At 43.2% G+C, this 26,797-nt stretch overlaps 1 protein-coding gene across 1 annotated transcript; it reads left to right on the top strand.

Annotated features, from left to right (window-relative positions):
- Positions 1-5,663: 5,663 nt before the first annotated feature.
- LOC123059582 (aspartyl protease AED1-like) lies at positions 5,664-12,637 on the top strand. The gene is made up of 4 exons (XM_044482120.1): positions 5,664-5,792; positions 6,482-6,568; positions 10,724-10,810; positions 11,299-12,637. Exons 1-4 carry the CDS (start codon positions 5,675-5,677, stop codon positions 12,522-12,524), a joined length of 1,518 nt encoding a protein of 505 aa, XP_044338055.1. The 5' UTR covers positions 5,664-5,674; the 3' UTR covers positions 12,525-12,637.
- Positions 12,638-26,797: the final 14,160 nt, after the last annotated feature.

Genomic DNA, 26,797 nt, shown 5'->3' with positions numbered 1-26,797 from the left:
CCAGTCAGTCTCCCCTCATACCGCGATTTAGGGAGACCTATCTTGTTAAGGCCAGTAATGTAGTCAACACAAAACCCGATAACATCCTCTGTTTGATGGCCCATGGAGATGCTTCCTTCTGGCCTAGCGCGATTACGGACATATTTCTTTAGGACTCCCATGAACCTCTTAAAGGGGAACATATTGTGTAGAGATACGGGCCCCAGGATGACAATCTCGTCGACTAGATGAACTAGGACGTGCGTCATGATATTGAAGAAGGATGGTGGGAACACCAGCTCGAAACTGATAAGACATTGTGCCACATCACTCCTTAGCCTTGGTATGATTTCTGGATTGATCACCTTCTGAGATATTGCATTGAGGAATGCATATAGCTTCACAATGGCTAATCGGACGTTTTCCGGTAGAAGCCCCCTCAATGCAACCGGAAGCAGTTGCATCATAATCACGTGGCAGTCATGAGACTTTAGGTTCTGAAACTTTTTCTCTGGCATAATTATTATTCCCTTTATATTCAACGAGAAGCCAGTCGTGACCATCATACTAAGCAGGCATTCAAAGAAGATTTCTTTCTCTTCTTTCGTAAGAGCTTAGCTGGCAGGACCTTTATATTGCTTCGGAGGCATGCTGTCTTTTTCGTGCAAACGTTGCAGGTCCTCCCGTGCCTTGGGTGTACCTTTTGTCTTGCCATACACGCCCAAGAAGCCTAACAGGTTCACGCAAAGGTTCTTCATCACATGCATCACGTCGATTAAGGAGCGGACCTCTAGGTCTTTCCAGTAGGGTAGGTCCCAAAATATAGATTTCTTCTTCCACATGGGTGCATGCCCCTTAGCGTCATTCGGAATAGCTAGTCCACCGGGACCCTTTCCAAAGATTACGTAGTGTAAATCATTGACCATAGCAAGCACGTGATCACCGGTGCGCATGGCGGGTTTCTTCCGGTGATCTGCCTCGCCTTTGAAATGCTTGCCTTTCTTTCGACATTGATGGTTGGTCGGAAGAAATCGACGATGGCCAAGGTACACATTCTTCCTGCATTTGTCCAGGTATATACTTTCAGTGTCATCTAAACAGTGCATGCATGCGTGGTATCCTTTGTTTGTCTGTCCTGAAAGGTTACTGAGAGCGGGCCAATCGTTGATGGTCACGAACAGCAACGCCTTAAGATTAAATTCCTCCTGTCTGTGCTCATCCCATGTACGTACACCGTTTTCATTCCACATCTGTAAAAGTTCTTCAACTAATGGCTTTAGGTACACATCAATTTCGTTGCCGGGTTGCTTATGGCCTTGGATGAGAACTGGCATCATAATGAACTTCCGCTTCATGCACATCCAAGGAGGAAGGTTATACATACATAGAGTCACGGGCCAGGTGCCGTGATTGCTGCTCTGCTCCCCGAAAGGATTAATGCCATCCGCGCTTAAAGCAAACCGTACATTCCTTGGGTCCTTTGCAAACTCATCCCAGTACTTTCTCTCGATTTTTCTCCACTGAGACCCGTCAGCGGGTGCTCTCAACTTCCCATCTTTCTTTCGGTTCTCACTTTGCCATCGCATCAACTTGGCATGCTATTCGTTTTTTAACAGACGTTTCAACCGTGGTATTATAGGAGCATACCACATCACCTTCGTAGGAACCCTCTTCCTGGGGGGCTCGCCGTCAACATCACCAGGGTCATCTTGTCTGATCTTATACCGCAATGCACTGCATACCGGGCATGCGTTCAGATCCTTCTGTGCACCGCGGTAGAGGATGCAGTCATTAGGGCATGCATGTATCTTCTCCACCTCCAATCCTAGAGGGCATACGACCTTCTTTGCTGCGTATGTACTGTCGGGCAATTCGTTATCCTTTGGAAGCTTCTCCTTCAATATTTTCAGTAGCTTCTCAAATCCTTTGTCAGCCACAACATTCTCTGCCTTCCACTGCAGCAATTCCAGTACGGTACCGAGCTTTGTGTTGCCATCTTCGCAATTGGGGTATAACCCTTTTTTGTGATCCTCTAACATGCGATTGAACTTCAGCTTCTCCTTTTGACTAATGCATTGCGTCCTTGCATCGACAATGACCCGGCGGAGATCATCATCATCGGGCACATCGTCTGGTTCCTCTTGATCTTCAGCAGCTTCACCCGTTGCAGCATCATTGGGCACATCGTCTCGTTCCTATTGATCTTCACCAGCTCCCCCCGTTGCAGCATCACCGTATTCAGGGGGCACATAGTTGTCATCGTAGTCTTCTTCTTCGCCGTCTTCCATCATAACCCCTATTTCTCCGTGCCTCGTCCAAACATTATAGTGTGGCATGAAACCCTTGTAAAGCAGGTGGGAGTGAAGGATTTTCCGGTTAGAGTAAGACCTCGTATTCCCACATTCAGTGCATGGACAACACATAAAACCATTCTGGTTGTTTGTCTCAGCCGCATCGAGAAACTCATGCACGCCCTTAATGTACTCGCGGGTGTGTCTGTCACCGTACATCCATTGCCGGTTCATCTGCGTGCATTATATATAATTAAGTGTCCAAATTAATAGAAGTTCATCATCACATGAAAACCAAAGTGCATACATACTTCTCATCTAACAACATATAGCTCTCCAGAGCATCTAATTAATTAAACCATACATTGAAACTATGTAAAACATTTCAATGCGAAAACAGATGCGATCATAATCGCAACCAAGGTAACAATTGATCCAACGGTATAATGATACCAAGCCTCGGTATGAATGGCATACTTTCTAATCTTTCTAATCTTCAAGCGCATTGCATCCATCTTGATCTTGTGATCATCGACGACATCCGCAACATGCAACTCCAATATCATCTTCTCCTCCTCATTTTTTTTATTTTTTCCTTCAACAAATTGTTTTCTTCTTTAACTAAATTTAACCTCTCGACAATAGGGTCGGTTGGCATTTCCGATTCACATACATCCTAGATAAATAAAATCTATGTCACGTTGGTCGGCATAATTTTCATAAACAATAAATGAACCAATAGTTATAAAGATAATATACATACCACATCCGAATCATAGACAGGACGAGGGCCGACGGGGGCGGATACCAAAACCATCGCACTATATAAGATGCAATAATAAATGTAAGAAAATGATACAAGTATCTATCTAAACATACAAGTAAGAATATTTTTCCTTTCAGAAAGAAGATAAGAACAAGAGGCTCACCACGGTGGTGTCGGTGATGAGATCGGCGCGGGTGATCAACGGCGGTGAAGACGGGGACGGGGCGTGACGGACCGCTAAATCTAGACAAATCTCGAGGAAAATGAAGCTTGGAGGTCGAGCTTCGAGAGGAGAAAGCTTAAGTAGTGTGGCTCGGGCATTCCATCGAACACCTCATGTGCATAGAAGATGAGCTAAAGCACCACAAAGCCCTCTCCCCCTCGGCCAGAAAAAATAAAGCACTGTGCTCTGCTCTTGCGCGAGGGGGTATATATAGGCACCTCATTGGTCCCGGTTGGTGACAAGATCCGGGACTAAAGGGGAGTCTTTGGTCCCGGTTCAAGCCACCAACCGGGACCAATGATGGTGGGCCAGGAGCGAGGCCCATTGGTCCCGTTCATCCCACCAACCGGGACCAAAAGGTCCAGATGAACCAGGACCAATGGCCCACGTGGCTCGGCCGACCCCCTGGGCTCACGAACCGGGACCAATGCCCATATTGGTCCCGGTTCTAGACTGAACCGGGACTAATGGGCTGACCCGGCCTGGACCAAAGCCCTATTTTCTACTAGTGCCCTTTTGTAAAGAGTAGGAGCGGTGGGTTCGGCCGGAGTTGGATGGGATTTAATTTCGTAGACTAATTAACATATTTACTAATTTTAGGATGTTACAGATAGTAAGAAAGGACGGTCTATTGTACGAGGTGTCTTTACCGCTGTCTACAGATGACATGGAGGATCATTGCAGACAACAGGCGTCTAAACTGATGTACATGCCCTAACAAAACCACTACATGCACGTCCTTATCCATCGCTCGTGCATCCCACTAACAAACTACGATGCGGCTGATTTTGTAGCTGTTGGACGTATCTCCACTGCGCACGCACGCGACTGACCCTGGCACACACGCCACGACACACTCGTGGTTTATTTCCTAACAAGGCATTCTAGCAAGTACTATCGCCGGTCAGGTCCATATGCCTCGCGACTACCGCGGCGCTCACATCACTGTCACCGGTGCAACCAGCGGCGTGATCCGGCACATCATTGGAAGCCTCCTTGTCAAGTAGTTCATTCTCCACACCCGAAGTCAGCACTGGAAATCTGCGCAAGAATCAGAAGCACATCTAACATCCACACTAGAAGAAACTCATAATCAGATCCAAAACCATCTCTCGAGGCCAAGCAACTTACCCATCGACTGGATCTGAAAGGAACTCGAACCCATCCGTCTCCTCCAGAATCACATCCATAGCAAAGCTCTGCCGGCGCCCACGGAAAAGTATTCGAGGTTAATTACGCACTCTTGCTCCCTGCCTCGAACGCATGCATGGCCCCACTTCAAAACTCCCCCCCCCCCTACCTGCGAGCGATTAATCGCCGTGAAAGTAGACGGTCCCGGGGGGACCGCAAAATCTTGTACGGCTGGTCACAATGGGCAAGAACATAAGCTAGTAACTTCACACTTCCCTAGACTATGTTACTACCTCCATAGTGGGTAGGAACATCTATGTAGTGTCATGCAATGATGTATTTATTAGGTTATAGACTCATTGTTTCTTGGAATGTGTGATGTTCCGGTAACTTAGCTAGTTACCACAAGCACCTCTCTCTTCATTAAATACGTGCCACATAAGCAAAGTTGTATTGGAGTGTGTGATGTTACTCCTAAGTTCCTCCCCACTGTGACCAGCCTACCACTCGCGCACCTCCGATAACACATGCCCCGGCCAGCCGCCGTCAGTTGTCTCTGCAGCTTCGTATTTCTCTTCAGGCTGTCGGTATTGTCAGTGGCACACATCCCGTGACTTGTATTGCCCGTTCAGATAACAGGAGCGCGCGAGCCGGTCCACTCTATGGCCGTTCTCCATGCATATGTTACTAGTCTATATTACTACCTTCACAATGGAGAGTAACATATGTGTGATGTCATACAACACTTAATTTATTAAGTTGTATACTCATCTTGTCTTGATATGTGTGATGTTATTCATACTACTAGTAACTAGCTATCCTATCACATCACTCTCTTTCTTCATTAATTACTTATCATATCATCTATTTTGTCTAAATATGTGTGATGTTAACACCTATATATATTACTCCCATTGTGGGTAGTCTAATGTATTGTATCAGGATTGAATCCCATGTGCACGTTTTTCACTAATTTTGTCTCACAGAACCTGACATGGGGGACCCACACTTGTACGCCATTAAAGGGAGTACAATAGTCTGACCAACAGTCTGAATACGTCCGATTCATGCAAATGTACCAACAGTCTTACCAACACATATCATGCAAAGATGCCTTGCCTCAAGTATGGTTGCAACTGCTTGCGGGTGCGTCCATACCACGTAAAGATCACCGCATGCCCATAACAAACTTCACTTATTTGCTCAGACCGGACCATTCTAATGCTTGTATAAAAAGAACACAAGTGATTTGAGAATTGAGATTTGATATCCACTTACGTACAAATGAAGTTCTTCTTAACTACCATCGTTGTGGCGTTGTTGCTGATTGCTGCGGCTTCAAAGTCACGTTCGGCAATCAGTTATCCAGATGAGGGCGGGACTCCTTCACCACCAGAAGCAGGTACCTCCTCCTTTGTGCAGACTGCTCACCTTGCATCAATGATGCCAGAAAAATTGTCACCATTCTATAGGATCACAACTGTTAAACTAAGTTAGGAACAGTATGGGAGCATCATAATATTGTGGCTGTGACATGGGTAGACCCTTTCTTAGTAAGCATGACATATTCAACTAACCAATTAAAATTGTACATCCTAATATACATGCCGCTTTATGTTCTTCTTCTTTAGTGGGTTGTACTTTGTATTTACTTTAGTGTATTCTTGTGACAGTCCAGGAGTAGCTATAGCTCTTGTAAATTTCATACACCACTTGTTTTTCAATATACTGTAGAGACCTACTGTTTCCTGAAAAATATACAGGCATTTTATGATTTTAACAGTTTCCTATAAAATATCTAGTATTAGGTGTCAACGTTGCTCACTCATATGAATCACAACAACCCCAGGAATCTCTCTTCATGTTCCATTCAGAAAACACATCCTTATTTGGTTGTCCTACTGGTCGCAAGTGTTGTTGCTAAGCATGTATGAAAACAAACCTCATCATTAATTAAGTTGCTTCCTATTTTATATACTCCCTCCATTCCCTTATACAAGACCACTTCGTTTTTCATGTCAAAATTTTATTTATAATTTAACTTTGCTCAGACCGGACCACAAGTGGTTTTATATACTACCGTTGTTTCAGCGTTGTTGCTGATTGCTGCGGCTTCAAAGTCACATTCGGCAATCTGTTCTCCAGATGTGGACCGGACTCCTTCACCACCAGAAGCAGGTAGCTCCTCCTTTTTGATACTACTCACCTTGCATCAATGGTGCCAGAAAAATAGTCACCATTCTACAGTGGCGGCGCCAGGAAATGAAGCCTGGGTATTCATCCAAATTTTTTTTGCTCTAAATGTAGTATATGAACCAAACAACACAACACTAGCAATATATGAACAAAACAACACTAGCATAACGGCAATAGCAATATTTCAATGTATCAGACCATAACGACATGAATACATAAGTATCTTTTGATTGATAAAGTGATGATATCCTTCTTACAATATAACTTTGCGGTCGCCTTTTTGGAAGAGATTGATACATCTTCATCCTTCACTTGATTGAAAAATTCTCTCTCAACAAATGTAACCAAACAATTGTTCAAATATTCATCACCCATTTTGTTCCTTAGCTTATTCTTCACATGGCCCATTGAAGAGAACACCCTTTCAACACTAGCAGTAGCTACTGGCAGAATCAATACCAACTTAAGAAGCTTGTAAACAATATGATATTGTTCATGCTTGTTTGTCTCAACAAGCATAACTGAAAGCTGACACAGATTTTTCAGGTTTTGAAACCTTTCATCTCTACGCACATTAATAACATACATGTTTAGTTGCCATGGAAGTCTTGCCAGTTCATCACTTGTAAAATCAGAAGCATAAAACTTTGTAGCAAGCCTAACCAACTTATCTTGGTCATAAGCAGCAAATAGATGAAGTGGACAGAATGCTGCCATGCAAGAAAGTAGCTCCGTGTTTACCTCATCAAATCTGCCATTCAGCTCACTGATTTGCCTATCAATGACACCCACAAACATATCAACCTTGAAGCGGTGGTAATTGATCACACCATTACATAAACCCCTTCTAGGCCGGCCAACAGGAAAGTAAGGACCCTCCATATCAACAACTTTGATCTTATGCTTTGTACAAAAAGATGTGACCTTTGTGAGAAAATCATCCCATCCAGCATCGGTCCTCAAAGCCTCCAAGTAATACTTTGTGTCACCAACAAGCTCAATAGCATGAACAATATCTTCGTCTTGCTTTTGTAAAGCTCTACACAACTCATCTGTGTATCCAAATATTTCTTGCATCAAGTGTGCCATGAAAACAAACTCAAATGATCGAAATATTGTCTCTATGGATAGAGCCGCTTGTGCCTCCGCACCATGGTACTCGTCTCCAATCTTGCGAAGGACTCGTCGTAGTGCATCATACATAGAGATGACATGGTTCACAGTTTTGAAGTGAGAGCCCCAACGTGTATCACATGGCCTTCCCAAACCCATTTCCTGATTCAGCCCACTCCCTGTTTCTACTTCTTCCAATTCCAATGCATTAATGAGTTCTTCAGCCTGAGCTATCCGAAGCATTCTCATCTTTTTACGAGACATGCCAAGAGCATTTAACAAGTGTGCAAGCTGCTGAAAGAACCAAGTACAATCACCACTCTCCTTAGCAACAGCAACAAGAGTTAACTGTAGTTGATGGGCAAAACAATGAACATAGTAGGCAGAAGGGGACTCATCCATAATCAGTTTTTTCAGGCCATTAGCATTACCTCTCATGTTACTAGCTCCATCATATCCTTGCCCACGAACCATTGCAAAGGTTAAATTGTAGTCCATAAGCATTTTCTGAATTGCAGCTTTTAGTGTCTGAGAGGTAGTATCTTCAACATGAGCAAGACCAAGAAAACTTACAACCTCCCTTCCTTTCTTATCAACATAACGCAAGCAAACAACCAACTGTTCATTCTGATACACATCACTAGACTCATCTGCAAGTATTGCAAAATGACCACCATCAAGTTCTTCAATGACTAGTTTAGTAGTCTCTTGTACACAACATTTTATCACCTCTTGTTGTATATCATGGTGAGTCATCTTGCAGTTCCGTGGAGCATTATTGAGAACAACCCTGTCAACCTCTTCAAAATTTCCTGCTAGCCAATTTAGAAGCTCAAGGAAATTTCCTTTATTTAGTGAGTCTTCACTTTCATCATGTCCTCTAAATGCCAAGCCTTGGCGCAACAGAAATCTCACACACTTGAGTGTCCATGTCAAACGTTGTTTATACAAAGCCTTGTATTGTGAGGTGTTGGAAGCAACAGACTCCCGAATTGATGTTTGTGGTGTAGTGAACATATCATACTTCTCTTGAGCTTCAGCGTGAGCACTACTTACATCACCAACATGCCTTGTCAATCTTGCTTTCATGTTCCAGTTTCTAAACCCACCCTTAATAAATGAATCTCCATCGGGGCTTTTTGTTTTATCCTTGAACAAATAGCAAACAAAGCAGAAAGAAGCCTCTTTGTTCACACTATACTCAAGCCACTTGTAATCCTTAAACCAAGAAGGACAAAAGCGACGTTGTAATCCACTTATGTCTCTGTACTCAAAATTATGTTTCTTTGGTTGACATGCCCCCAACTCGATGTATCTCCTTCTAACTTTATCCTGGTCATTGACATTGTACCTAGAGATGGGGATCCGTTTCCCGGGATCTGACTCAAGTGCGTCCAAATCTACTTCAAATTGAACTTCATCATTTGCTTCATCATCTTCTATAATTGGGGCTGGGGAGGCACTCTCAGGTTCGGTGTGACTATCATCCGGTTCATGTGCTTGCACTAGTGCCAGTTGCAGATTGCTCTCAACATCAGGAGGAATGCTACTGCTCTCAACTTCAACATCAGGAGGATTTGGTGTAGATGTGGAAGTTCTTTTATTTGCCTTTGAAGCTCTTTCCTACAATGCAACAATGCTAACACCCTTCTTCTTCATCTATGATACAAGATCAGAAAAAGATAGATTAGCAATCTACCAAAATATACACTCTAAAAATTGTAGGTTAAAAATTAAAATATCAAAATTTCAATCTAGCAACCTGGTCGCTCCACCAAACTAGATGTACTAGCAGTAATATGTACTAGGAAGAAGCAAGCAACCTGCTCTGCTGGTCGCTCCAGCAAACTACATTAAAATAGCAAAACTGCAGTCTAGCAAACTAGTGACCAGATACTAAATTAGGAACTGGCTGGCCTTAAGAACGATTGCAGATTTGCTATTTGTCCGGATACTAAACGCCAGCAAACTAGTACTAGTAATCATTTTAATCTGGCTGGGGGCTGGCCTTCTTACTTTCTTAGGGGAAGAGATCAAGAGAACTAGAGAGAGAAGACATGGACAAGGAGAATAGAACCTGGACGCTCATCGGACACCGGCCGCCGGCGGCTCCGCTTGCCGTTGCTCGCCGCCGCCGCTGCAGGAGGCGCTAGGTTAAGTTGGGGAACGAACGACCGAGTGGGGACTGGGGAATGGATTCGGGTCGAGGTCAAACGAATCAGCGAAACGAGGTGCCGAGGTGGTCAGCGTGTTGGACTCGCTGTGTGGGCTGCAATACTGGTGGGCTCTGGGCTGTAGGCTTGTGGGTCGCCGAATAATACATATAATAAATTTTTTGGGCCAAATCTTTGGTATTCACATGAATACACGTGAATACCCCTGCCGCCGCCACTGCCATTCTATAGGATCACAACTGTTATACTAAGTTAGGAACAGTATGGGAGCATCATAATATTGTGGCTGTGATATGGGTAGACCCTTTCTTAGTAAGCATGGCATATTCAACTAACCAATTAAAATTGTACATCCTAATATACATGCCGCTTTATGTTCTTCTTCTTTAGTGGGTTGTACTTTGTATTTACTTTAGTATATTCTTGTGACAGTCCAGGAGTAGCTATAGCTCTTGTAAATTTCATACACCACTTGTTTTTCAATATACTGTAGAGACCTACTGTTTCCTGAAAAATATACAGGCATTTTATGATTTTAACAGTTTCCTATAAAATATCTAGTATTAGGTGTCAACGTTGCTCACTCATATGAATCACAACAACCCCAGGAATCTCTCTTCATGTTCCATTCAGAAAACACATCCTTATTTGGTTGTCCTACTGGTCGCAAGTGTTGTTGCTAAGCATGTATGAAAACAAACCTCATCATTAATTAAGTTGCTTCCTATTTTATATACTCCCTCCATTCCCTTATACAAGACCACTTCGTTTTTCATGTCAAAATTTTATTTATAATTTAACTTTGCTCAGACCGGACCACAAGTGGTTTTATATACTACCATTGTTTCAGCGTTGTTGCTGATTGCTGCGGCTTCAAAGTCACGTTCGGCAATCTGTTCTCCAGATGTGGACCGGACTCCTTCACCGCCAGAAGCAGGTAGCTCCTCCTTTTTGACACTACTCACCTTGCATCAATGGTGCCAGAAAAATAGTCACCATTCTACAGGATCACAACTGTTATACTAAGTTAGGAACAATATGGGAGCATCATAATATTGTGGCTGTGATATGGGTAGACTAATCAATTAAAATTGTACATCCTAATATACATGCCGTTTTCATTTCTGGTACATAGATATATATGTTCTTCTTTAGGGGGTTGTACCTTGTATTTGTTTTAGTATATTCTTGTGGCATATAACTCATTTTTTGTTGGTAAAATTAATGGTCAAAGTTAGACATAAAATCAATGTATGTAGACTAATCTTGTAGGAAAACTTTTGGCAGGTCTACCATTTTTGTAAAATGTACATGCTCATAGATATCCTTTTGATTGATGAACCTCTACCTTTCATCTCCTATCCTTTTAACTATATAACAGATTCGCTGCATAATTAAGGATATATTTAAATTGCAAATTGGCAGGTTCATTGGCACATACCAATAAGAAGATCCCACTTATTCGCACAGACAAACCCAAGGAGGTGAATCCCATGGAGTACCTTACCCATGACCTAGCCCGGATGAGTGTGCTGTTAGGGACGCCCATCTTCTACCCCTCAGAGTATTTGAATATCACAGCTCGTGACCGGACAAGTGATCTGGATATGTTCACAGCTTGGCTTGGGTTTGGATATCCAGATGTACTTCAGAAGGTGGTATTTGACACGGGCAGCGACTTCAGCTGGATCCGTTGCAACATGACAAGAATTAATTCCACGGAGAGCTACCAAGGAGCATCGTACGCCCCCGCAGATTCTTTCACCTCCAAGCTAGTCTTCTGCGGATCTTCAAACTGTTTAAAGGCGGGAGGAAGGTGCAAAGTTGGCGGCAATGATCATTGTTTCTTCTCCACCCACTACATGGACGCATCAAGCACACAAGGTATAGTCTTTATGGACGAATTAAACCTGACATACTTTGTGTCAGTCAAACATTTTCTGTTTGGATGTGCTACTAGTGATGTGGGATATTTTGGTGACCTGGACGGACTTATTGGGCTCGGGCGTGGCCCAATGTCTCTAGCACAGCAGATACACAAGACGGATGCCCCATCAGTTGATATGACACACAATGAGTTTTCATACTGTATTCCATCGTCAAGGAGTAAGAAGAGTGGGTTCCTCACCTTTGGCAGGATGGACGAGTCGACCTCCGACATTACATTCACCAAAATGTTTAGGCATAGGACTCACATGTCTTTGTATTTTGTGGATTTAACATACATGTACGTCGGCAATGAGTTTATTGCTATGCCGGTGAAGCAAGAAACATTTGTGGACTCCGGGGCAACTTTGACATACATCCCACCTGAGGTTCACGGCAACCTCACTAGGGTGTTCCGGCAGGAGTTTGAGAAGTATCTTATTCCAAAGGATGTCTACATACTCGGCGGCTGCTTCAACTTCACAGACGCACCTGCTAACATCCCTATACCCCAAGTAATTTTCGGCTTCAGTGACGGTACAGAGTTTGATCTCAGTTATGAAGGCATCTTCTTTAATCCGCGGCCGGGTAAGCGCATCGCGTGTCTGGCGTTTCATTCCCAGAGCGGCATATCTATAATAGGGAGGAGTGCACAACAATCTGTAGAAATTGTGTTTGACATTGTAAACGACAACCTTGGTTTTGGTCCCAAGGGTGGTTGTTGAATAATGTTTGTAATTGTCAAATTGTAACAAGGCATATAACTTTTCGCCAAAATAAGGCATATAATTAATAAACTAGTAGTGTGACCCGCGCATTTGCGCGGCTAGTTTTTTCATGTATTACCTTCCTTGTGTTGTACTTATTTATTATATTATATTCATATTTACATGTTGGTGTACTATTAGATATGAATTTGAAATTACAGATAATGGCATATCACGACTACATCATGTGGAATATTTTTGGTATTGTTGTGACCTTTTTTTGTATTGACTTTGTGGCGTGACATTGAAAATCTATGGTCAGAAGCCTGACATGCAAACCACATGATTTCTTGCTAATATACATCCTTCTGTGGAACATTTCTCACCCCTTAGTGTTCATATTTTCACATATTTTGATAATTTTCTACAAAGAATTAAATCAACCTAGATGGCATATACTTAAAGTTTTTTTCTCTTCCTCTACCCATCTTGCAATCACTTGTATATAGATAACACTTCTCGTTCGGTGCCACCTATTGTGGAATCCACGAGTTATTTAAACTGTACGTGCCTACGGTTATTTCCATTCTAGTTCATGAAGAACTTTACGTGCTATCGAATGTACTCATGTTTGTAATTCTAAGTGCCTTATTATGTTTAAATTCTTAATGCATCTCATCCAGAGAGAAGCTACATTAGCACTGGTTCTCCTTTGCTGCATATTTAGTGCTACTATATGGAAATCAAATTGGACAGTCTTTTCGTTTTAAATTCCACAGGTCCTCATAGGGCAATATTAACAGAATTATTTCACATGTATTTATGTGGCTGGACATATGTGTATCGGAAACAATTATTTTAGAATTTGAGATGGTCTCTAGTATATTGTTGTAATTTTTATTATTTATAACGATATGCTTGTTCCCGATCCAAATACAGTTTCTATATTTACAGACAAATTTGTAGCACATGAACGACATCTATTGTATGATTTTACGTATTTTTGAATGACCTGAATCACATATTTGTTTTTTATTATACACTGGCTTATGCTAGTACTTACAATAATTACAGCAAATATTATTTTTTTGACTTTCATGATACATGGACTTCCTAATTACGTGTTTACCTAGTGTATGTTGAATTAGATTGACTGCTTTTTAGTTGCAGTTGGCTACCGGGAAAGTATCTAGTGCACCGGTGTTTGTGGTGCTACCAGTGCATCGCACCTTGTAGCACATTAAAAAATGTTCCCAAAAATCAGAAAAAGGATGTAGGATATTGACAGAACAACGGTCTTTGTTGTTGCAAAAATTCAAATCAAAACTTGAAACATTGCACAAGATACAAAAATGAAAATTTTGGCATCAATGTGATAAATGAGACAAATCTAAAGCCCAAATTATATTGTGTACCATTCGGTGTCGATTTTGTGATTTTTGTATCTCAAGCAATGTTTCAAATTTTGAGTTGAAATGTTTTGACAACACAGATCGATGTTGGGTCAATGTCGTAATTTTTTTCTAAAATTTTCAGACATATTGAAATGCACTAAGGGCATCCCGTGCACCAGTAGCATCACAAGCACCGATGCACATGATACCTTCCCGTTGCCTACCTATTTGTGCTCAACAGCCTAAATTTTGTGCTCTACATGTGACAAGTTAGCTACAACGGCACATCCCCAACATTGTTTGTAACTTTCAAACCTTTAAATCTCAATCATTATAATCGAAAGTATTTTTGTAATCTCTTTGCCCCATTGTTTTCGATATCTATATATGTACTTATATCTTTTCAAGCTGCATACAGAAAGATTGTTATCTCAAACGTGGATCACTAAGCTGAGTCTGGACTGTTTTATTTTAACACCCATGGAGAAGTCCGGACTGATTACTTTGCCGAAATCATAGATGGCGTCTGCACATTTATTCATTTTTTAGGAATCAGCACACGTATTCTCCTAGGACCCTGCCTTTGGGTGTCCAGACTCTTTCCTTTTTTGTAGAAATAGATTCTGCGGTTGCCGAACTTTTTTTCCTGTTCCCATATACTACTATCTTGGTACACAAACCAAAGGTAGCCTTTTTTTCTTCTTCTTAGTAGTACATGACACGTTACGTGTCAAAGTATTTGGATGTTATAATATTTATATGTAATGTTACGTCTTTTAAATCTTGGTTGTTAATATCTAAATCTCACCGTTGTTAGTATCTAAATCTTACTCTCAACATAATTTAGTCTATGTGGACGAACATGATGGTTTATTTGACCTCTGTTTTAATTATATACTGTAATAGATAGATATGATCAAGTAAGCATTCCAGTGCTACCATTATTTTTTTCTTTCTTTCTTTGTTTTTGCCTTGTGTTTTCTTTAACACAGTACAGACGCAAGCGCTCATATATGAACGGATACACTCACCCCTATGATTATGCACACACACCCAACCTCTATGAGCACCTCCGAGATACTGAGCTGGCATATCATTTTGAGATTTACGAAGTCACCGTAGACGCCTCGTAGTCGACGGAAACATCTCCTCCAACTGAACCACGTTGCCGGAAATCCTAAAATAAATACAGGATAAATGCGAGCACCAGGACTTGAACCTTGGTGAGCCGGGGATACCACTGTCCACCTAACCATCCAACCATAGATTGGTTAGCGCCTTGGTGTTTATTTGTCATGCTGAACGTCTGTCCTAGAGAGTATTTTTCCTTTACCTGGGGTTTTCCTTTCTCGCGGACAATTCATCCATGTTTTTGGGGGATTTTTAATCTAAGATCAGTTCGCGTCGCCCACCGCCATTTTGCAACTAGTACACGCCTCTTCTCCGAGATCCGCTCGACTACACCGAACTCTACTACGGCTATGTGGCTTGGCATGATCGTTCTCTGCCGGTTGTCGTCGATATCGTCCGATCGGGGCTCCTCCATCAACCCCGTCTCCAACCAGCATGGCTGCATCACACACTTTCCTGTTGGACGACAGCGTTCGTGCAATGCATGGCCACCTTACTCGAGGCAATGGATTTTCCGTTCGGGCGCATCGCTGCCCTACCGCTCCATGTCATCTGGCCCAAGGTCACCCCTCATCCCACGCACGCAGGAGCCCCTATGTATCGTGTTGCACAAGATGAGAGGTTACTCTCGCTGAAAACTGCGCGCAAGTGGGCTGGTCCAGTTGGCGCCCTCCCCGTTGCCCTTTTTGTCTGACGTGCCTCATTTCTTCTTTATCCCTTGCTTCTTCTTTCTTTTGCAGGATAGTAAGCATTCACAGTGCATATATTGTAATGAACGAGTACATAAAATTATACTAGGTTCCAGCTAGTCACTTCAAAATGTTTTTTAGTGGATAGAAAGAATTCACTCAGCAACTCCAATATTAATAGAAGGTATAGACGAAATGATGCTTGCTAAGTTCTCAATTTTTTCTACAATTTGCTTACTTAGTCCAATATTCATGTTATTGGGTAGTCATGTATTTTATTTAAGTTCTGCTATGACATGCTATGATGAATGATGACCCACAAGTATCGGGGATCTATCGTAGTCCTTTCGATAAGTAAGAGTGTCGAACCCAATGAGGAGCAGAAGGAAATGATAAGCGGTTTTCAGTAAGGTAATCTCTGCAAGTACTGAAATAAGTGGTAATAGATAATTTTGTGACAAGATAAATTGTAACGAGCAACAAGTAGCAAAAGTAAATAAACTGCAGCAAGGTGGCCCAATCCTCCTTTTTGTAGCAAAGGACAAGCCGGAACAAACTCTTATAATAGGAAAAGCGCTCCCGAGGACACATGGGAATATCGTTAAGCTAGTTTTCATCACGTTCATATGATTCGCGTTCGGTACTTTGATAATTTAATATGTGGGTGGACCGGTGCTTGGGTGCTGTTCTTACTTGAACAAGCATCCCACTTATGATTAACCTCTATTGCAAGCATCCGCAACTACAACAAAAGTATTAAGGTAAACCTAACCATAGCATGAAACATATGGATCCAAATCAGCCCTTTACGAAACAACGCATAGACTAGGGTTTAAGCTTCTGTCACTCTAGCAACCCATCATCTACTTATTACTTACCAATGCCTTCCTCTAGGCCCAAATAATGGTGAAGTGTTATGTAGTCGACGTTCACATAACACCACTAGAGGCTAGACAACATACATCTTATCAAAATATCAAACGAATACCAAATTCACATGACTACTAGTAGCAAGACTTCTCCCTTGTCCTCAGGAACAAACGTAACTACTCACAAAGCATATTCATGTTCATAATCAGAGGGGTAATAATATGCATATAGGATCTGAACATATGATCTTCCACCAAATAAACCATCTAGCATCAACTATAAGGAGTAATGAACACTACTAGCAACCTACTAGCACCAATTCCGGACTTTGGGACAAGAATTGGATACAAGAGATGAACTAGGGTTTGGAGATGATGGTGCTGGTGAAGATGTTGATGGAGATTGCCCTCTCCCGATGAGAGGAGCGTTGGTGATGACGATGATGATGATTTCCCCCTCACGGAGGGAAGTATCCCCGGCAGAACAGCTCTGCCGGAGCTCTAGATTGGTTCCACCAAGGTTCCGCCTCGTGGCGGCGGAGTCTCGTCCCGAAAGGTTGCTTCTGATTTTTTCCTCATCGAAAGACTTCATATAGCAGAAGATGGACGTCGGAGACCCACCAGGGGGCCCACGAGGTAGGGGGGCGCACCCTAGGAGGGGGGGCGTGCCCCCCACCCTCGTGAGCAGGGTGTGGGCCCCCTGGACTTCATCTTTGGCGAGGATTTTTCTTTATTTATTTTAAGATATTCCCTGGAGTTTCAGGACTTTTGGAGTTGCACAGAATAGGTCTCTAATATTTGCTTCTTTTCCAGCCCAGAATTCCAGCTGCCGGCATTCTCCCTCCTTATGTAAACCTTGTAAAATAAGAGAGAATAGCCATAAGTATTATGACATAACATGAAATAACAACCCATAATGCAATAAATATCAATATAAAAGCATGATGCAAAATGGACGTATCAACTCCCCCAAGCTTAGACCTTGCTTGTCCTCAAGCGAAAAGCCGATAACAACAAATATGTCCTCATGTTTAGAGGTAGAGGCATCGATAAAAATAAAATACGGACATGAAGGCATCATGATTATTCTCATAACAACAACATATATAAATTTTGTCACATGATTACTTATGTTCAAGTGATGATCAATTCACAAAGCGAAAGTATGAATCAGAAACCTTATTGAGCACCAACAAACTATAACCTCAGTCATTGAAGCAATTGCAATTTATCATAACATCGGAAAGAGTCTATGTCAGAGCTAAAAAGCAAGTCCACATACTCAACTATCATCTAGTCCTTCATAATTGCTAACACTCACGCGATACTTGTGGTTATGGAGCTTTAATCGGACACAGAGAAAGATAGGGGCTTATAGTTTTGCCCCATAACCTTTTACCTCAGGGGTAATGTCAACAATAATGGTTCATGCTCCCCTACATCCAATTATATATATATATATATATATATATATATATATATATATATATATATATATATATCATATTCTTTCCAACATGCTGAGCTTGCCAAAGGATAAAGTGAAAAAGGAAAGGTGAAGATCATCGTGACTCTTGCATAAGGTAGAAGATAATAATAAGGATAGGCCCTTCGCAGAGGGAAGCAGAGGTTGCCATGCGCTTTTATGGTTGGATGCATAAAATCTTAATGCGAAAGAACGTCACTTTATATTGCCCCTTGTGATATGAACCTTTATTATGCAGTCCGTCGCTTTTATTACTTTCACATCACAAGATCGTATAAAGCTTATTTCTCCCCCACCAATCAATCATACATATTTAGAGCAATTTTTATTGCTTTGCACCGATGACAACTTACTTGAAGGATCTTACTCAATGCATAGGTAGATATGGCGGACTCTCATGGCAAAACTGGTTTAAGGGTATTTGGAAGCACAAGTAGTATCTCTACTTGGTGCTGAGAATTTGGCTTGCATGAGGGGGAAAGGCAAGCTCAACAAGTTAGAGGATCCATGACAACATACTTTATCTCAGATATAAGAAAGACATAACTGATTATGTCGTCTTCCTTGTCCAACATCAACTCTTTAGCATGTCATATTTTAATGAGTGCTCCCAATCATAAAAGATGTCAATGATAATATATCTACATGTGAAACCTCTCTTTCCTTATTACTTCCTATTAATTGCAACGATGACCAAAGCTATGTCTGCCAACTCCCAACAACTTTTAATCATCATACTCTTTCTATGTGAAGCCATTACTCTCAATAAGATCAATATGAACTTTTTGTTTCTTGTTATTCTTTTTCTTCTTTTCTTTTATTCACCCAAGATCATGGCAAAATAATCAGGCCTTTGACTCAACACTAATCTTTATTATATATAGCTCACGGACTTGATTACAAAGAGAGATCATAAAGCAAAACTCAAAACTAGATCATGCCATAAACTTTATTCTACTAGATCAAGATATTACTAATAGGATCGAACTAAGAAAAACGGTAAAGATAGGAGTTGTGATTGTGATACGATACCGGGGCACCTCCCCCAAGCTTGGCAGTTGCCAAGGGGAGTGCCCATACCCATGTGATTATATCTTCTTTGTCGGTGAAGAAGGTGGTGGTGTTGGATAATCGCACATCGAGCGTAAGAGGTCCTCCAGCTTGCAGATAATGCCCTTGAGTGCGACAATATGCTCCTTCAACAAAATATTTTCTTGTGTGAGATACTTGTTCTGTATATGAGCTAACTCAATCATCTTGAAAGATTCGATCTCAGTTGGGGTAAGAAGGTTATGATCAAGTTGAAGGATGTCTTTTGCTGCCAGATTTTGATCCTCCGTGGCCTTCTTGATCCTTTCATCCTTGTTGGCCTTCATTGGTTCTTCCCTCTTCAGATCTATCTTCATTAGCCAAGCATCGTTGTCACCATTGTTGGAGGAGGGTGACGACATGAGGCCTAGCCTTGAAAACCCTGACAGAGAACAACTCGAAACGAAAACAGAGGATATTTGCTTGATACAGGGGTCAAAACCTTCGGAAGGTTATATAATGATTTTTTACCGACCAAAATACGTATCGTGCAAGAAAATGGAGTCCGGAGGGCACACGAGGTGCTCACGAGGTAGGGGGGCACGCCCAGGGGGGTAGGGCGCGCCCACCACCCTCGTGGGGCCCTCGTGTCCTTCTCGGACTGCTACTTATTTTTCTATTTTTCTAAATATTCCAAACCGGAGAAATATTGCCTTAAAAATTGTTTTGGAGTCGGTTTACTTACCGTACCACATACCTATTCCTTTTCAGAGTCTGAAACGTTCTGGAAAATGTCCCTTATGTATTCCTCTGGGGTTACGGTTTCAATAATATTGGTTTCAACATTTATGGGATTACCTGAGATATAATGTTTGATTCTTTGACCGTTTACCACCTTTGGATATGTGCCTTCGAAGTTGTTGATTTTTATGGCACCGGAACGATAGACCTCTTCGATAACATAAGGGCCTTCCCATTTGGAGAGAAGCTTTCCTGCAAAAAATCTTAAACGAGAGTTGTATAGGAATACATAATCACCTACATTAAACTCACGCTTTTGTATCCTTTTGTCATGCCATCTCTTAACTTTTTCTTTAAACAACTTGGCATTTTCATATGCTTGGGTTCTCCATTCATCAAGTGAGCTAATATCAAATAACCTCTTCTCACCGGCAAGTTTGAAATCATAGTTGAGCTCTTTAATAGCCCAATATGCCTTATGTTCTAGTTCGAGAGGTAAGTGACATGCTTTTCCATAAACCATTTTATATGGGGACATACCCATAGGATTTTTATATGCAGTTCTATAAGCCCATAATGCACCATCAAGTTTCTTGGACCAATTCTTTCTAGACCTATTAACAGTCTTTTGCAAAATTAATTTGAGCTCTCTATTGCTCAATTCTACTTGACCAATAGACTGCGGGTGATAAGGAGATGCAATTCTATGATTAACATCATATTTAGCAAGCATTTTACGGAAAGCACCATGAATAAAGTGTGAACCACCATCAGTCATTAAATATCTAGGGACTCCAAGCCTCGGAAAAACAACTTCCTTAAGCATTTTAATAGAAGTGTTATGATCAACACTACTAGTTGGAATAGCTTCTACCCACTTAGTAACGTAATCAACGGCAACTAGAATATGTGTGTATCCATTAGAGGCAGGAAAAGGTCCCATATAATTAAAGCCCCAAACATCAAATGGTTCAATAACAAGTGAATAATTCATAGTCATTTCTTGACGTATACCAATATTACCAATTCTTTGGCATTCATCACAAGACAAGACAAACTTACGGGCATCCTTGAAGAGAGTAGGCCAATAAAAACCGGATTGCAATACCTTATGTGCAGTTCTATCTCCAGCGTGGTGTCCTCCATAAGCTTCGGAGTGGCACTTGCGTATGATCTGTTCCTGTTCATGCTCAGGTACACAACATCTAATAACACCATCTACTCCTTCTTTATAAAGATGTGGGTCTTCCCAAAAGTAATATCTCAAGTCATAGAAGAACTTTTTCTTTTGTTGGTATGTGAAACTAGGTGGTATAAACTTAGCAACAATATAATTAGCATAATCAGCATACCACGGAGTACTATGAGAAGTACTTATAACATTTAATTTTTCATCAGGAAAGCTATCATTAATAGGTAGTGGGTCATCGAGAACATTCTCTAACCTAGACAAGTTGTCTGCAACGGGGTTCTCAGCTCCTTTTCTATCAACGATATGCAAATCAAATTCTTGCAGCAGGAGAACCCACCTAATAAGTCTAGGTTTAGCATCTTTCTTTTACATAAGATATTTAATAGTAGCATGATCAGTGTGAATAGTTACTTTAGAATCAACAATATAGGGTCTGAACTTATCACAAGCAAATACAACAGCTAAAAGCTCTTTTTCAGTAGTAGCATAATTTCTTTGAGCATTGTCTAGAGTCTTACTAGCATAATGGATAACATTTAATTTCTTATCAACTCTTTGCCCTAGAACAGCACCTACAGCATAATCACTAGCATCACACATAATTTCAAAGGGTAAATTCCAATCAGGTGGCTGAACAACAGGTGCAGAGACTAATGCTTTCTTAAGTGTTTCAAATGCTTCTACACAATCATCATCAAAGACAAATGGTATATCTTTTTGCAATAAATTAGTCAGAGGCCGAGAATTTTTTGAGAAATCCTTAATGAACCTCCTGCAAAATCCGGCGTGACCAAGGAAACTTCTTATACCTTTGATGTCCTTGGGACATGGCATCTTTTCAATAGCATCGACTTTGGCTTTATCAACTTCAATACCTCTTTGGGAAACTTTGTGCCCCAAAACAATGCCTTCATTAACCATAAAGTGGCACTTTTCCCAATTCAAGACAAGATTAGTTTCTTCACATCTCTGCAAAACTCGATCAAGATTGCTCAAGCAATCATCAAAAGAGGAACCATTGACGGAAAAGTCGTCCATGAAAACCTCACAAATCTTTTCACAAAAGTCAGAGAATATAGCCATCATGCATCTTTGAAAGGTAGCAGGTGCATTACATAAACCAAAAGGCATACCTCTATAAGCAAAAGTACCAAAAAGGCATGTAAAAGTAGTCTTTCATTGATCTCTAGCCGACACAGGTATTTGAGAGAAACCAGAATAACCATCTAGAAAGCAATAGTGTGTATGTTTGCATAATCTTTCTAGCATTTGATCAATAAAAGGTAAGGGGTAATGATCTTTCTTAGTAGCTTTATTTAATTTGCGGAAATCAATTACCATCCTATAACCTGTGATAATTCTTTGGCTGCCGGCGCGAACCAGCCGTCGTTGCCGACGTGTGTCTCCGCACCGTGGTTGTCCCCGGCCTCCAGCCACTCGTTCAAGCGGAGCGTGCGGGCGCTCTGCACGGACGAGAGCACAGCCCGGTTCAAGTCGAGGACGTCCGGTTCCGCCCGCAGGAGGGCCTCGATGGCAGCGGCATCCACGCGCTCCGTGTCGAGTCCAGCCTCCGCCGCCCGGTTCAAGTCTAGGACGTCCGGTTCCACCTGCAGGAGGGCGTCGATGAGAGAGGCATCCACGCGCTCTGCGTCGAGTCAAGCCTCTGCCGCCCGGTTCAAGTCCTGGACGTCCGGTTCCGCCTGCAGGATGGCCTCGATGGCAGCGGCATCCCCGCGCTTCGCTTCAAGATGAGCCTCCGCCGCCCGGTTCACATCCATGACATCCGATTCCGCTTGCAGGATAGCCTCGATGGCAGCGGCATGCGCGCGCTCCGCGTCGAGTTGAGCCTCTGCCTCCGGGTCCTCCTTTAGTATCGCCATGTTGAACCGCTGGTCTGCCTGCACCATGGGGGACTCGGACGCCGGCATGAAGTCGACGTCCATCGTCTCATACCCATCGGGGGCCTTCCGCGCCGCGACCTCTGCCATGAACATTGGATCGGCTTCCTCCTCCTCGTAGCTTGGCTCCAGAGAACTCAGGGATTGGCCCGTTGCAAAGCGAGCTTGGGAACGGAGGTCTGTGGCGCCGACCGCCGCCGCGATTTCTGCGTGGCGCTCCGGCGTCAGCATCTTGTAGTAAGTGATCTTGCGGCGCACCATGGCTTTCCGGCGAACTAGGGGACGCTTGATGCGGGCTAGGGGATCGAAAGGTGGGGGAATGGGCTGGAGATTTGGTGTGGTTTTAGGGAAGTGGCTGGCGTAGGCCGAGCAGCGAAGGTTATGGTGTGAATAGTGGTTCCGGTGACGACCGGTGAATCGGTTTTGACTGTACATTGCTCTTGGCGCGTTCGCGTTGCAGCCCAGCACGCTGGACCCTCCACGTCACTCACCGAATGGAACGCGCTTCGTCTTCCGTTTTCGCTCGCTTGTGGGACCGCAGTTGAGAGCAAACCGACTTCCCTCCCCCTCCCCCGCCCGCGTCATTTATTATACCACCACTCCCTCTGTTTTATGCGGAGTAAATAAAAATAGAGGGAGTATACTACGGATGAGGACCCCTGACGTGGCCGAACCCATTGAGTAACTGACATGCGGGGCCTAGCAAGCATGGGGTCCGCCAGTAAGTGACCGAAAGGGAGGGTAAGGCAGGGATACCTACGTTAGAGTAATAATATATGACATGCAACTTACACAAATGTTAGAGTAATAATATATGACATGCAACTTACACAAAGCATACAGGGTCTAATGCGTTTTTCGAGGCTAACTTTGACCAAATGTTAGAGTAATAATATATGACATGCAACTTACACAAAGCATACGGTCAAATTCGTATGTGAAAGGAGTTTCCAATGATATATTTTTCACATTATACATGTAATGTACTATTAATCTTGTCAATAGTCAAATTGGAAACCATCTCGAGTACAAATCTAGGAGTACGTACGAATCTAACAAAATTGATTGGGCGTTGTTGAATGTTGATACCTTTTTTTATCAAAGTAGAGATACTTTGACTACACATAAAACTTATATGTAAACTAGAAAGGATAGGAGGGAGTATATTGTACGTTCAAACATGAAACGAACATTGAATACCCTTTATATATGATTTGCGGATGCTATGATCACCGGTTCAAAATTTTGAATCCACCTTAGGTATCACATGCCCCCACTCGTTCCCTCTCGATTTCATCTCGGGGTCCGGAGATCTATTGAAAGAGGACTAGGGCGGGTACATGCGAATGATACTCGGCGGAATATTCAAATGAGACATGCGGGAGGATGGACTCGACTGGAGGGTGACATGATCGATGGAGAAGAGGGTTGGAGAGGAATGAGAAATAAGCAAACGCCACATGATTATACTTGAATGGCTCAAATAAACAATAAGTTGTCTCGCTTGGCCTACATAGTGAAAGGCCTAATGCGCAACGCGGAGCACTGACGCTCGACTATGGACGGGAAAACAGGGAAACCGACATGTGGGGCACGACCTCCTCGCCACCGACAACCGTTCATGTGGGTCATTGGGGCCAACAACGAGGCGCAGCTCCAGCACCGCCTCTGGACACGGCGACCGCAGTGAGCGACACGCTCATATCGTTGCTAGACACGGTCGGTTTCAGTGTGCCGAGGGTGGCGTTAGTGCTGTGGCATGACCAACGGTATGTTTGGTTTGTGCCCAAGGTTGCCCCATCAAAGCATTGGGTAGCCAATATTTTGGTTGAGGTATTGGTTGCCCATGATTTGGCCGACATTGGCAAGAAAAATGAACTAGAGCTGGCTAGAGTTCATTGGAATGCCAAAGAAATGGCAACCATCCAAACAAAGACCAATCTTTGGGTCATGACCAAAATTTTGGTTGAGGTATTGGTTGCCCATGATTTGGCCGACATTGGCAAGAAAAATGAACTAGAGTTGGCTAGAGTTCATTGGCATGCCAAAAAATGTCAACCATCCAAACAAAGACCAATCGTTGGGTCATGACCAAAATTTTGGTAAGGTGCACTTTGGCCACAATCCAAACACACCCCAACACCCAGCTCGTCGAGGATGCACGGGGCACCGCGACGCGTCCGCGGAGTGGTGTAGCGCGGCCAACTGCATCCTCTGGACCTGAGACCATGTCGGGTTGTCTTGCTTTTTCAATGACATGCGGGGATCTCATGTGAGCAAAGGGAATCTCCAACGTTGCCACGACCGCAACTGACTACCCTGGCACACCAAAACCCTTGTCCCTCGCGCCGTCGCGCGGTGCGTTCCCAGCCGGCGCCAGCTGCCCGCATTCATGCCATCCGTTCGTACGTCATCTTTAAGAGGCTCGGTGCCCGAGGAACCAACTCCGGCGACTTAATGACGCACCCGGACCCTTGACCTCACCGGAATGCGCTACTTAAGGTGGCAACGCCTAGCTAACCTCCACACCATAGCGCATCGTCCTCCTACCTGGCACCACATCCGCCATGACCGCAAGTGCGAACGCTCTGCCGGAGAGCTTGTCTTCGGGGATGAAGCTCGAGGTCGCCGCCCTCGCTCAAGTCGCCTCTCGCGACGCAATAGCGGCGTAGCCGGACGCGGACGCGACCGCACAAGCGGTGGCCACGCTGGCGGCCGAAAACGGGAGCACCGTCAGCCACGCGTTCTACTTGCCGCTGTCCAACGTCCGGCACCGCCAAGGTCGGGGACTCCTCCGAGGATGAGTAGGGCATGGGAGGCGGCAGGGCATGGTGTGCCAACTGACCGGTCCGTATCCCGTGTTCTACTCTTCCTCGCCGGAGACCGCACATTCACTTCACGGGTCTTGAACCCCGCCCCCGTACATAGAGATCGCAGATGGAGGACGTCGGTCGCCGCCGTAGAATAGTTTTAGTGTCGGGTTTCTTTCATTTTTCTATCCTATAAAAGTTCGAAATGTAATGAAAATCTGCCGTGTTTGCATTAATCTCGGACAGTGTATATGAACTTTCACAATAATATACATATTGTAGGAGTACTAGGAAGATGCCCGTGTGTTGCACGGAAGATCAAGATCTTGCGGGAGAAAAGGATGAATGAGGGAAAGCCTTATCTGCAAATGTGGAGAGGAGTGCGGGTAAATTGTCATAGTTTTCTTCCTATCCGTTAGATATAGATCGGACGGCCTATATTGCAGGATGACAGGCACACCATCATCACCAACTCTGCTTTTTATTGAACCGAGACAAATCTAACATGCGAAGTAAAATAAACACATAGGGTCTATACTTACACAAATTATCTTAGGCACTCCAATAGTACGTCCACTACACATTCACGCATTTCACATCTTTCTACATCTACGGGAACCTATGAAAGGGTTAACGTAAATTGCCTCTCTCTCTCCTCCCCTGATTTTCATGGTGGTGGGCCTCTCCCTCCCCCCAATCTACAATCAACAGCTCACACGTTTCACATTACGTTAATTACGTAACTGGGATTACGTAGGTGTAGCATTACTCGTCCTAAAAAACCCAACTAAGCGAACCTCCCAGCATATCGCGCGGGAAAAGACCCGGCCGCGCCGTTTTAGTCAGGATTACCGGATTACTAGTAGTAGTATCGATGGATCGTGCAAAGCAACAAATATTTTTTTTGAGGGGGCGAAGCACCTAGTTTAAAATGAAAAAAGGCGGTACACTCACAACACTCCTGTCGCGGTCGCATTGCACCCCACACACGTTCGGTCCTGCACACGGCTCACGCAAATAGAACGCGCTTCGGCTTGCCTCTTCACTGACAC

This window comes from Triticum aestivum, chromosome 3A, assembly GCF_018294505.1.
Source record: "Triticum aestivum cultivar Chinese Spring chromosome 3A, IWGSC CS RefSeq v2.1, whole genome shotgun sequence".
Taxonomy (NCBI): Eukaryota; Viridiplantae; Streptophyta; class Magnoliopsida; order Poales; family Poaceae; genus Triticum; species Triticum aestivum.
This window is presented reverse-complemented; position numbering and strand designations above follow the sequence as displayed.

What these genes read in the sequence shown, in the direction of transcription:
- LOC123059582 (XM_044482120.1), top strand. Translation starts at nt 5,675, where the DNA reads ATGAAGTTCTTCTTAACTACCATCGTTGTGGCGTTGTTGCTGATTGCT. An exon ending in TCCTTCACCACCAGAAGCAG is followed by an intron (nt 5,793 to 6,481) that starts GTACCTCCTCCT and finishes CCGTTGTTTCAG; the next exon opens with CGTTGTTGCTGATTGCTGCG. An exon ending in TCCTTCACCACCAGAAGCAG is followed by an intron (nt 6,569 to 10,723) that starts GTAGCTCCTCCT and finishes CCATTGTTTCAG; the next exon opens with CGTTGTTGCTGATTGCTGCG.